Raw genomic sequence first — 12,548 nt, 5'->3', positions numbered from 1 at the left:
AAAATATTTTCCCCATGTTCCAGAAGGCCCAGGGAGGCCGAGAGAAAAATGGCTTCTTCAGTTACAGCCTGCAGGCCTAAAAGGCAACCCTGTCTCATCTTAGGTTCCACACTCGCTATAATTTCAACCCAATCGGCCAGCCCCTCGGGGACACCCTGAAAAGGCTTGGAGTGTGCGGTGGTCTGTGGGTCAGGGAAATCGGGCTTTGAATCCAGGTGTGCCTTTTCCTGCTGTGTGACCTTTGATTACTTCTTCAGCTTCTCGCAGCCTCGGTTGGCTCTTGTGTAGGATGAAGGTGAAGGTGCTCCAAGGGCATAGGTGTGACAAGCATCGGGACCGAGGGGCTGCAGGCTTTAACACGTGGTGCAAACACTCACACCAGCACTCGCACCCAGCCAGGAGGATTTCTGTCCAGAGGGGTGGCAGGGCTGGGGGGAGGGCAGGCCACGTTTGTGGAAGCTCCTGTGGAAGCTGCCGGGCTTTGCAAGTTGGGGAAGGGCCAAACCACACGGATTGGCTTGGTCCACTGGCCTTTCTCCCCCTCTCAGGTTGAGGCCCGGGCGCCTGAACCCTGATCCTGGGATGCTGAGCTCAGGCCTGCCAAAGGGCAGCAGGAAGCCACAGATGGGGATAAGTGGAGGTTGGTGGCAGGCTGGGAAGTCCCCCCCACTCCCCCGCCCACACCACATTCCTGAGCGCTCCTGTCAGCAGGCCAGCCCCTCCTCCCCAAGGGTGTGTGGCCAGGCACCTGGCCTGGTACCCCAAGCACCCCCCCCAGGCCCTGCTCCAGGCCTCCTTACCCCTAGGAGCAGGGACCTAGGGTCCCACGGTGGAGGGGGGGGGCTCAGGGAGGCAGGAGGACAGCCTGCAGGGAATAAGGAGGCCCTGGGAGATACCTGTAGGAAGGGGCTGCCAGTGCTCGGGGCCCTCTGGCTGGCTGGCAGAAGGGGCAACAGGGCATCAAGCCACCGCACACACCAGCACTGCAGGGTGGGCCCCCGTGACCGCTGGGCCCCACCGGCCAGAGGCGAGGGGGCCCAGGCCCCAGGGTCAGTGTCTGGCAATGAGAAGTCCCCCATCACCCTCCACATCACAGCCTGGATGGAAGACGGTTTCCTAGGTTACCCCTGCCCACAGCACCAAACCCACCCCCAAACCCACGGGAGGCTGGAAGAGGAAGGAAAAAACCTCACCCACAGGCAGAGGAGATTTCAATACAATCTATATTATCTCATATATATATTTCTCACTTTATTTGCTCACTTCTGTCACGCATTTAAAATGTCACAGAGACCAAAATAGAGTGGCTTTCTGGTGGAACTCATGGCAGTCATACACGAGATACAAAACTAGGGGACTCTGTCCTCTCATACATCATACAATTAATTTTTCAAGTATTTTTTATGTACAAAGAGCTACTCTATTGGGGGAAAAAATTTAAAAAAAAAAAAAAAGGTAGGTTATGCATCCTAGGAAAGAAGGGTAGAGTGGGCGGGCGCACATTCCTGGCCCCGCGACTCACCAGGGCCGCTGGCTCCCTGCCACTGAGCCCCCCAGGTCCCCCCATGAACCTCGCTAGCCAGCAGGTGCTAGGCGGGCAAAGACTGGGGGCAGGGAGTTGGTGGCACACTTTGGCCTGGAAGGAGGATCAAAGAGATTTGTAAGAGCAGGGGTGGGAGTGGGGCAGAGGATCTCCTCGGACAGCCTGTCCACCCCCCCCCCCCCCCCCGCTGCCTTCCTGGGCAGCTTGGAACTGGCTGGCCAGGCCCACCAGAAGGGGCCTAAGAGCTGGCCTCTGGGACCCTGCAAGCAGGCCTCTGTGACCCAGAGAGCTGGCCTGGTCACACAGGCCAAAGGCAGCCTGGGAAGACTACTGGGGTGGAATCCCCACTGGACCCTTGGCACTCTTCGTTCCAGGAATGAACCAAAAGGAAAAGACTCCACGGTGCAGTTCTGGTGCCACAGGGCAGGGCCCTCCTCACCAACCTTCTCCAGGCTGTTATAGCCCAAACCCAGGTGCCATCTGGCTTTCAAAGGACAGAACCTCTGCCTCTAGGAACATAACATTGTTACTGTCAAGAGTTGCTCGAAGGCTCTTCCTAAGACAGTGGCCGGTCTAAGCCCAGCCTGCCTGGGGGCTCTGGCCCTAGGAGGCTCCAGGTATACAGGTGTGGAGGTGAGCGAGGAGAGGGGACAGGTGATCCTGGCCACCCCCAAGGCCTGTCCAAGGGTGCGTGGCCCAGCACTGCAGGATCCTCTGAGTGCCAGCAGCTTGACACGAAGCCCCCAGGGAGTATGTGTGGCCAGACTGAGGGCCTAGGAAGGGGGAGCTTTCATATGTGACTAAGGCACAGAAGAGATGGGCCGAGGGGCCAGCCGAAGCAGGACACCAGGCCCTGTGTGGATATGACGCCAGGGAGAGGAGTCTGGGGTCACCCTCCCACTCCTCAGCTCCCTGCTGCATGCCCCATCCTTCCGTCCTCCCTCCCATAAGACTGTTCCTCCAGACGCTGGTCTGAAATGTGGAGACTCAGACCCATCCCCTGCAATGGGAAGGAGAAACCCTAGGGAGAGACCAGGACCCTGTGGAGGTTCTCAATGCTCAGCCTGGGAAGGAGGGTTGGGAGCCGCCAACCCTTTCAGCAGCTGGGAAGCAAGAGCTCTGCCCAAAATGCTCTCAAGAAGAAAGACCCCAAGTGATAGGGCAGTGTGGGCTGCTGGCTGCCCTCAGCAGGCCAGGAGGAAGGGGTGTGAGGCAGGCAGGAAGGGCAGCCATGGAGAGGACAGCCAGGGGCCCAGAGACACCTGCTTGGAGGGGCCTTGTTAACAGAAGAGGGGCCCAGATGCACCTGAGTGCCCTTCCAACGTGGGACACGTGGCTCTTGGTGTCACTCTGGTCCTTGCAGCATGCTGAGCAGGCTTGGGTCAGGAGGGGCCACAGGGAACATCTGGGTCCCCTCCTCCCCGTCTTGCCCAGGGTGAGGCTAATCTAGTGTGGACAGAGGGCACAAGGGAGGGAGCAGGCAGGAAAGAGCCCAGGTCAAAGTATTGCACGGTGTTGGGGGCAGGGCTGTAAGTCTCGTGGGGGAAGGGGTGACCCGCATGGGGGCTGGGAGGGCTGCGGCCACTGGCCCACCATGGCCATAGCTGGTCCCAATGTGCTGCCGCCACAGGGGCACAGGAGTGGCTCCCGGCGTCCTCCATCCCCTGCCCAGCAGTGCCCAGCAGTGCAGGGGTGGCCATGTATAAATATTTTCCTGAAGGCTCGCGGGGAGTGAGCCTGGGCCGTCCCCTGGGCCGACAGCCCTTGGCTGTTCCTCTGGAAGCGATATGTGAGTGTTTCTGGTCCAATAAATTAACGGGCAATGCCAAAGCTGCGCCAGCCCTCCTCCCGGCCCACGCGTGCAGCTGGAGGGGGGCACACCCTGCCCCGGGCCCAGGCGCCCGTCCTCCCCACCAGCAGCTGCACCTAGAACTCGTCATCAGAGCTGAGCAGGAGAGTCTTCTCATTGTCGCGGGCGCCACTGAGGCTGTGGGAGCGCGAGAGGCTGTGGGCGCCACCGCGCCAGGCGGGCCCGGGCTCCAGCGTGGACTGCTGCGTGTACTGCTGGTAGGCGGGCGAGAAGTTGTGGATGGCGTCCTGCACGATGTCGTGTGGGTTCATGGTCTCCTTGAGGCTGCTGGAGATGCTCTTCATGGGGGCGCAGCGGCCTGCAGGGGGGAGCCCAGAGGCAGAGGTGAGTGGCCGGGAGTGGGGAAGCCCCTAGGCTCGGGACTGACCCCCACCCCAAGGCTGGATTACCCACTGACCCCTTCCTGCGACAGAGAATGGGCAGGTGGGCAGACACAGGAGGCGCAGAGAAATGGCCCCTCTGGTCCCCCTCACTCTGAGGAGTGCGCCAGGGTCTGCAGACCAGCTCCGCCAGGACAGGCTACTGGGGCCTGGACCCACAGTGGGGCCGACAGGTCAATCTTGAGCAGCTGCCCTCAGAGAGGGCAGAAGTGGCCCAGGCCACAAAACCGAGAGGTAAGGCGGGAGCCCAGGTCTTCAAATTCAGATCTGGCATGCTCTCTCCACCTTCACGCTCCTGCCACAGATTTCCCACTAAATGTCCCGGCTTTCCCCGCTAAGGGGCACCGAGCCCCCAGAACCCAGCAGGACGTCTTCCAGAACAACGAAAGACCAGCACACAAGCAGGCAAACTACAGAGGGCAGCCCCCGGCAGGCAGGTGCTCTGAGGAGACAGGAACACAGAGGAGGGGCGAGGGGGAGATGCATGCTGGTGACAGCGACCATGGCTGACGTGCAGGACAGACGTGCAGACAGAGCAAAACCTACCGTAAGGGCCATACGTCGGCACTGCCCGTGGCCAAACCCCGGGCAAAAGCAGGGCGGGGGGGGGGGGCAGAGAAGCCAGAGAAATAGAGAAGACAAGAGACAGCTGAGTGACCCCTGAGTGACCGCGGCCTGCACACCACACCGCACCCCTCCCTGCCCCTGCCCAGCACCCAGTGGGGCGCATCCACCCAGGGGTGACTCTTCTCACGGGGCTCACGCTTTCTCCCAGGGGAACAAACTGCAGACACCCAGAATGCTGGCTGGGGTTCCACCTGTACGTTTAAGTCAGGACCTGCCACCCCCACTTCTCTAGGCCTGGCTAGAATTGCTGAGCAATGTGCCATATGTTTTATAAACCTCACGACGTTTCACAGATGAGGAAATCAAGGTTGGGAAGGGGGGCAAGAGGGACTGGTTCCCTACCCAGATCCCACAGTAGTGGCAGCCCAGACCCAAGCCCGATGGTAGGGCTGAGGGGTTAGTGTGCGGGCAACTGGCCCAGCACAGAGATGGGGCCCTGCCTTCCCCCGGGAGGGCTGGGTTGGGGTCTTCACTAGAGCTGTATTTCTGGCTATGCTATTCTTTGCTGGGGTGGTTGTCTGGGAGCAGTGGGTGGGAGGACAGAGCTCAGGTGTCCGGTGGGACTCTGCAGAGCCATGACACATGACATTTTAAACCTCAAGGGGTTAGAAACGGTTCTGTGCTACAGCCCAGGCTCCAGGGACAAGGGTGGCTGTCCTAAGGGCACAGGCTCTGTCAGGACCAGGTCCAAGGGCCACTGCCCTCACCACTGGCTGCATGTTTGCCACACCGGGCAACAGGTAGGACACCAGCGGGCAGCAGTAAGGCTGAGCCAGTAAGGCACAGCCTGGCATTAGGTAGGTGTGCAATCAAAAACGGAAGGTGTGCCTACAGCCCTCAGCCAGCAGGTTTGGGAGAACACAGATGGGTGTGTAAGAGTGGAGTGGCCCTTGGGCAGCCTGGGTGGCTCAGCGGTTTAAGCGCCCAGGGCATGATCCTGGAGTCCCGGGATCAAGTCCCACATTGGGCTCCTTGCATGGAGCCTGCTTCTCCCTCTGCCTGTGTCTCTGGCTCCCTCCCCCTCTCTCTGTCATCATGAATAAATAAATAAAATCTTAAAAAAAAAAAAAAAAAGAGTGGAATGGCCCGGAGAGCCAGCCTGTCCACAAGCATCGGGGCAGGTCTCTTTCTGGGCCAGGGAGAGAACGCTTACGTACGAAGGGGATGGGGCCGAGGAGCTGCTGCAGCACCCAGTCCCCGGGGCCTCTGGTGGGCCAAGGCGCTAGGCCTATGGAAGTGGGTTCTCACCTCCGGCTGCATGGAGGGCACTGGCAGCAGCCCAACTCCTGGGGGACGTGTCAGAGCAGGAGCCACCCCTCCCCAGCCTCCTTTTGCCCACCCCCTTGACAACCAGCCAGAGGCAGCAGCCAGAGGCAGCTCTCCCACCCCAGGCCCGGGGGAGCTATGAAAGCACACGTTGCCCAAGCCCAGACCACTTATTGTAGAATCTTGGAGGGTGAGGCCCAGACATGGGACCTGAAAGACTCTCCAGGGCACCCTAATGTACAGCTGGGGTTGCCAACTTCTCCTAACAAAGAGGAAAATGAGCCAGTATAAAAAGCAAGCTGTTAAAAACTATTACCATCTGAGTCTGTTTCTTAGAAGTAATCAGGTTCAAAAAGAAGGAGAACTTTAGAGCACAAGGAATTACAGGACAGAATGGAAAGCTGTGCTGGTGTGAGGAGCCCCAGGAGCCTGTTTATTCTGGGGTCTCTGTCCTGATCTTCCCGTGGGGACACTGTGCTAGAGCATCTCAGGGCATTCCAGGCCTGCTGTAAGAGGCAGGTGGGCTCGGCTTCCACGACCTCCCTGCCGCAACCTTGCATTGAGGACGGAGGGCAGGAGAGCCCCGACCTCTGTGGCCCCTTTCCCACAGTGAACTGGAAATGCCTGACCCATCACAACCTGTCGGACACTGAGTGGCAGAAGGGCCCTGGGGCTGGACCAGGGAGGGCTTCTCCCGCCCAGGGGGTCGTCTTCAGGACCCTAGCTCCTACCTTGCGCATCCAGCCTCTTGTCAGCATAGACCTTGTAGGTGAAGGCGTGCCGCAGGGCCAGAGCTGCGAAGAACATCTCCACACAGATGATGAAGTCCTGGTAGCCGGCGGCCACAGTGCCCTCGCCCACAGAAACGCGGGCCGAGTGGATCTTGGGGATGGCCCCACACTTCTCCAGGATGGCCAAGAGCATGCCTGCAAGGGAGGACAGGGGCACGTAGCCCGACACTGGACCCCCACTCTGATCCCCCTCTCCACCATGCAGCCCTCCTCCCCCAAGGTGCCACGCCTGCTGGAAAGGATGGCAGCAAGGTCTGTGGTTGCTCCTGTCGGGCTGGGATGCCAACACCAAGCTGAGGCCTCTGGGAAAACCCACTCCACTAGCTCCTTGCTGGCTGTCAGCACTGGGGGTCCCCTGGACCCCCATCCATGAAGCAGCCCCACTGACAGTCTCCCATGGCTATGAAAGGCCCCTGAGGGCCCAAACTCCACACCTAGGACGTGCCTGGTGGATAGAGGGGCAGCATGGGCCCCACGGGGGCAGGCCTCACCTTGCCAGAAGGAGAGAAAAATGACGGACTTGACCATGAAGAACTTGAGGACGGGGCTGTAGGGGCTAAGCAGGTCCCGGGTGGCAAAGTAGAAGAGGAAGAGCGCGTAGAGGGCCAGGCTGACGGAGATGTTGTAGATGATGGTCACATAGAGGTAGCCGCTGCTGACACTGTGGAACGGGCAGTGTTCTCTGGCTTGGACAGGGCCTTCTGAGGGACAAGAGGCCTCCCGAGGGACAAGAGGCCTCCCACCCTCAACTACCCGGCCAGTATGCCAACCTCCATGGCTCTCAGCAGTGCGCCCCAGGTGGTGCTCTGGGAGCCACTGAAGAAAGGGATCAAAGTGGCGAAAACGGCAGGGGGTGGTGGGGAGGTGTGCAAGGGGTGCGCTGGCGGCAGCGGGGAAGGCCAGGCCCCCGTTGCCTCTGCTTTGCTCCCGGGTGCCTGAGCTGCCCACCTGCAACTCTGGTGCCCAGGCTCCTGGTGGGGACACAGACATGGAAGCCAACAGCACCAGGTGGGGAGCTCAGCCCGATGCTCGGGCAACAGGTGTGAGAGTGACATTAGAGCTGGGCTTTGCTCTCTTCTCTTGAGCCAGGCCATGTCCCCCTCTGAGCCTCAGTTTGTTCCCCTGCCCTGGTGGGGCTATCATGAGGGGTACAGGTGAACATGTAAACTGTCTGCAGGCACAGGGCCTGGGTACACGGTCACCTTCACTAAGTCCCAAAATGAAAGGACATCTACATGGGAGAAACCTTCCACTCGGGGACTCAACACAGGCCTCTCAGGGCTCTGACCTTCTTGTTCTCTGCCATGGGGGTGTCACTATCCCTTCTTGGCCCTCCCCTGGGGCACCAGTCTGTAGGCTGTCTGTGAAAGTGACTTGTGCTGGAGGTGGGGCCAAGTGTCACAGTTGTCACTGCCAGGCTTGGGCCTTGCCACTCAGGGGTGCAAGGAGGCATGAGGAGGGCCGTGCCAGGTCTGGCCTCCCCTCAGAGGAAGGTCAGGGGTGTGTGGCCAGTCTGCTGCCACCCTCTTCCCTAAGGCAGGGCATCGGCCTCTGGGCAGGGCACCCTACTCCTGCACTGAAACTCCTCCCCTCACGCCTCTCAGGGGGACCCACTGCTTACTCAAAGTCACCATCCCGGTACTTGCCGAAGGCCTGGAGGACCACGGTGCTGACAGCCATGAGTGGCTTCACCACGCAGAACTGCAGGGTGGCCTGTTGGGGGAAAAGGTTAAGAGTCGAGGACAAGCAAAGAAACTGTGTGACAAGCACCTCCTCTGGCCAGCTGGGCCTGTGCTGGAGGCCGACAGGTTGGGTGTGGGGGTCCAGTGTCCTGCCCTGAAGGGACTGCCATCTGGAGAGGGAGCGGAATATGACAGGAGAGCAGTGTGATGCAGCTGTGTGAGCAGACGGAAGGAGGAGGGAAGGAAGGAGGGATGGCCGCCGGAGGGGTGAAGGGGCTCAGGACAGGAGAGCCTGTCAGAGGGGTCTCAGAGAAGGGGTCAGCAGGAACGTGCCACAGGCCCAACGGACAAGCTGAGGGAGCAGCTCCTACCAAGACCTGAGAGGCCAACAGCAGATGTGAGCCAGGGGGTATAGACACAGAGCCTTGCCTGAAGCCTCCTCCTGTCCTCCTTGTCCACTCCTGCATCTCGCTGCAGCTGAAGGGGGCCTCCAGGAGCACAGCAAAGGGGGCAGCCCAAAGCACAAGTCCTGGGATCCTGAATCTGAGTTTGAATCCTGGCCTTGCCAGCTACCACCTGAGGAAGCTCCACTGAGCAGCCACCTCACTGATAAACGGACGTAACCAGCTCATCACAGGGCTGACAGACAGGGGAACGTTTTCTGGAAGCTCTCCCACCTCTATGTGTTCAATAAAGCCTCCACTGGCCTGCTCGGCCACTGGAAGAATTCTGGAACCAGGCTGTTGCAGCCCCTACGGAGGCTCCCGCAAATTCAAGGGCAACCCACGGTGCCCATAAAACCACCAGAATCAGGGCACCTGGGGAGCTCAGCAGTTGAGCCTTCAGCTCAGGGTGTGATCCTGGGGTCCTAGGATTGAGTCCTGCATTGGGCTCCCCTAAGGGAGCCTGCTTCTCCCTCTGCCTCTGTCTCTCATGAATGAATGAATGAATGAATGAATGAATAAATAAATAAATAAATAAATAAATAAATAAATAAATAAAATCAATCCTAAAAACAAAAAACCACCAGAATCACCATCCTCTTGAAATCAGTAAATCTAAGCCATAATAAGGCTCCTTCTCTGGAAATGGGAGCAGCTTTAAAATAAGGCTAAACTTGGGATCCCTGGGTGGCGCAGCGGTTTGGCGCCTGCCTTTGGCCCAGGGTGCGATCCTGGAGACCTGGGATCAAGTCCCACGTCGGGCTCCCGGTGCATGGAGCCTGCTTCTCCCTCTGCCTGTGTCTCTGCCTCTCTCTCTCTCTCTCTCTCTCTGTGACTATCACAAATAAATTAAAAAATAATAATAAAAAAATAAAAATAAAAAAAAATAAGGCCAAACCATGGGCAGCCCCAGTAGTGCAGTGGTTTAGCACCGCCTTCAGCCCAGGGCGTGATCCTGGGGACCCAGGATCGAGTCCCACGTTGGGCTCCCTGCATGGAGCCTGCTTCTCCCTCTGCCTGTGTCTCTGCCTCTCTCTCTGTTTCTCATGAGTAAATAAATAAAATCTTAAAAAAAAAAAAATAAAGTAAGGCTAAACCAGCGTTACTCCAAGTCAGGCAAGGACCCTGGGGCAGAGAAAATAACCTGGTGAACTCAAAAGCTTCTGCCCAACTGGGGACCAGAGCACAATTTGTGGGGAGTCCCAGGAGGCCTGAACTGCAAGAAAGCACCTGTAATGGCTGCCATCAGCAACCCCCCCCTCAAATTCCCTGGCCCCACCACCCACCTTGAGGGAGCAGGACCAGTATCTGGGGAAAAGGCAGGAGCCGCACTTTGCGCGCATAGGTATTAGGAGCCTGCCGACAAGCTGCTGCATCCTTATCCATGGAGTGCACAAGAACCCCCATGACAAAGCACTGTTACAGGTGAGGAAACTGAGGCACAGAGAAGCTGAAGTTGCAGAAGAGGCAGCAGAGCCCCTGTCTCAACCACATCCCTGAGTCAAATCCAAAATCAGGCAGTGGTTCCCAAGTCAGGCTGGACAAAAGAATCACCCTCGAGCTGCAAACACCACCTGAGGCCCAGAGCTCCACGCCAGACTGTCTTCATCAGGCTGCAGTTTGGAGGGGGGATTGAGAGGGGGCTGACCAGAGAATGTCTACTGTGAACCAGCTCCCCAGGAGATTCGGATCCTAGAGAAAGCCCCAGCCCTGGTTTTCTCAGGAGAAAGCAGCAGAGTGCTCTCTCCCAAGGGAAAGGGGTACAAAAGCTGTTTTTATCCTCTGTCCTCTTACTACCTCTCCCTGCCACTTCCAGAACAGCAGCAAGACATCCGAACCCACAGGGCCGGGGAATCATTTATAACAAGACTATGCAAGCTAGTGATCATGGGATCAAAACTTTGTACACAATATACTCATCAAAGAAGGCAGTGAGTCACAGCTGGGCCCAGGGCGGCTGAAAGGCTGGTAAACAATGGCTCTGGAAGGCCCCACCCACCATGACCCCAGGACACTTTTAACTCTTTGCCTCCAGGCCAATCCAGCAATGCCCAAGAGACTGAATCCAGCAATGCCCAACGGAAGGCAGAGCTGGCAGTGGCTGGGCAGACCTGAGGGTAGATCTGGTGCATCTGTCCAGGTAGGTGCTTTGTGGGTGTGTCCACAGTGCACGCAGGGGCCCTGCACAGAAGGGAATAGAAAGGCCAGCCCTCCGGTGGCCGCGGTGATCAACTGTGGTGTTCATCTCCCCTTGTGACTACAAGGGCAATGCCTCTGGCAATGCCAGAGGAGCCAAGAGAGGTCTTGGCACCCCAGGAGATTGCACGCCAGCAAGGCGAGGCACCTCAGACTCTCTCTCCCCAGACAAGAGGCAGTGGGTTCCGTGCCAGTCTGTGCTGACGGCTTTCCATCCATCACCACACCCGTGCATTCAACCATCCCTCGAGATAAATATCCATATGCCTACTTTACAGATAAGGAAACTAAGTCGGGCTCACAGAAGTTACAGCACTTAGCCAAGGTCACACAGGCAAGAGGAAAAGCTGAGAATCAAACTCAGATGGTCAGACACCCAGGCCCATGTGCTCCACCACAACACCACACGGCCTCCGCCCAGGCTACTTCAGACCACAGGGAAGGCAGCCGAGGAAACCGGAAGCTGGTGGCCTGCCAGCTGGGGAACGGGGAAGAACCCAGACACTCGTAGGCCTGTCCTGGCACGTAGCTTTCATGTAGAAGCCCTGCTGGCCTCTAGCTACAAGCTGATGAGGAGTTTCGAACTGAGATTTCAGAATCCCCATGCACTTCCTGATTCTCTCACATACACTAAGACCTGCTTGGTTGGAGTGAGAGGAAGGACAGGTCCACTTCCTCCCCAGGGCCACCACAGACGCCTTCAGGACACCTGTTGCTACCCCTTGGAGCATACTCTGCTAATGCAGGTGCATTCCTAACAGTGTAGGGGATGGATGCTGGGGCCTGAGGCACTTCACGGGATATGGAGAGCCCACAAGTGGGGTCCGGGACAGCCTACAGTGGGGTCCTCCGGGCCCGACACCCGCCTCTGCTGTTGGATGACCAGGGGCAGCCCGCAGGCTCCTGGGCCCCGGCCTGCAGCCCCGGACCAGGGCAGGTGCTAGGGCACACACCTGCTTGCAGAATCGCAGGAATCCAATGGAGTAAGTCTTTCCCCAGAGGCAGCACGTGCCATACATACAGCTGGACCTGGAAGAGACAAGTGGAGAAGCAGTTGGCAGGCAGACAGCCAGGATTTGGGAAAGGTGGGGCGGGGGAAGGCCACCCTCCCTCACATCCACAGGAGCCCCTTGGCAGAGAGGACAGGGCTGGAAACGGGGCATAGATCCCAGGTAGCCTTGAAGTGGAGGCCAAGCACTGCACTGGCCTGGGGTGGGGGCAACAAACAGACTTGAAAAGTACTGCATGTAAAGACTGCAAGAGGAGAAAACAGGCAGACAGGAAGGGACAAGAAGAGAAAGAGAAAGAAGAAACAAGAGCCAGCCAGGCTGTCCCCAGAGTCCCTAGGAACAGTGTTGCTCAGGAAGCGAGGAGAAGCACGACAGGGCTAGGTCACGGGCATAGCCAGTCTGTGTGTCCAGCTGATACCAGGACGGCTCGAAGAACGTCAGGCCCGGGAAACCGAGTGGTGGGGGGGGCCCCAGGGAGACTTCAGACTCACTCGATGGGCTTCCCTCTGATCTCCGACATGATGGAACTTTCTCCCCCGAGGTATTCATAGCATAGACTCAGGAAATTATAGATGACCAGGGCTGTGAAAAATGTTCAGAGAAAATCACTCAAGTCAACAGGACGGGTAAACAGATGATGGAATCCTGAACAGCAACAGGAGTGAAAGCACCATGGTAATGGACAGCAGCAGGGCCTTAAGGACCCGCACCATGAACGTTCCACTTATAATTGAAGTCGG

At 58.2% G+C, this 12,548-nt stretch overlaps 1 protein-coding gene across 2 annotated transcripts in view; it reads right to left on the bottom strand.

Annotated features, from left to right (window-relative positions):
- Positions 1 to 1,205: 1,205 nt before the first annotated feature.
- The window catches only part of TMEM184B (transmembrane protein 184B), a 50,250-nt gene continuing 38,907 nt past the window's right edge, over positions 1,206 to 12,548 (bottom strand). The window contains exons 4-10 of one of the 2 annotated variants that reach the window (XM_041755354.1): positions 12,300 to 12,390; positions 11,752 to 11,827; positions 8,099 to 8,190; positions 6,969 to 7,138; positions 6,418 to 6,612; positions 4,340 to 4,360; positions 1,206 to 3,711 (exon numbers count right to left, since the gene is read on the bottom strand). In XM_041755354.1, the coding sequence (XP_041611288.1) occupies positions 3,470 to 3,711; positions 4,340 to 4,360; positions 6,418 to 6,612; positions 6,969 to 7,138; positions 8,099 to 8,190; positions 11,752 to 11,827; positions 12,300 to 12,390 (887 nt within the window). In that variant the 3' untranslated portion in view covers positions 1,206 to 3,469. The remainder of the gene's footprint in view (positions 3,712 to 4,339; positions 4,361 to 6,417; positions 6,613 to 6,968; positions 7,139 to 8,098; positions 8,191 to 11,751; positions 11,828 to 12,299; positions 12,391 to 12,548) is intronic. The other variant, XM_041755355.1, reaches the window with a different exon arrangement.

Source organism: Vulpes lagopus, chromosome 5, assembly GCF_018345385.1.
Source record: "Vulpes lagopus strain Blue_001 chromosome 5, ASM1834538v1, whole genome shotgun sequence".
NCBI lineage: Eukaryota > Metazoa > Chordata > Mammalia > Carnivora > Canidae > Vulpes > Vulpes lagopus.
Note: the sequence above shows the minus strand (reverse complement) of the source record. Positions and strands in the feature narration are given on the sequence as shown.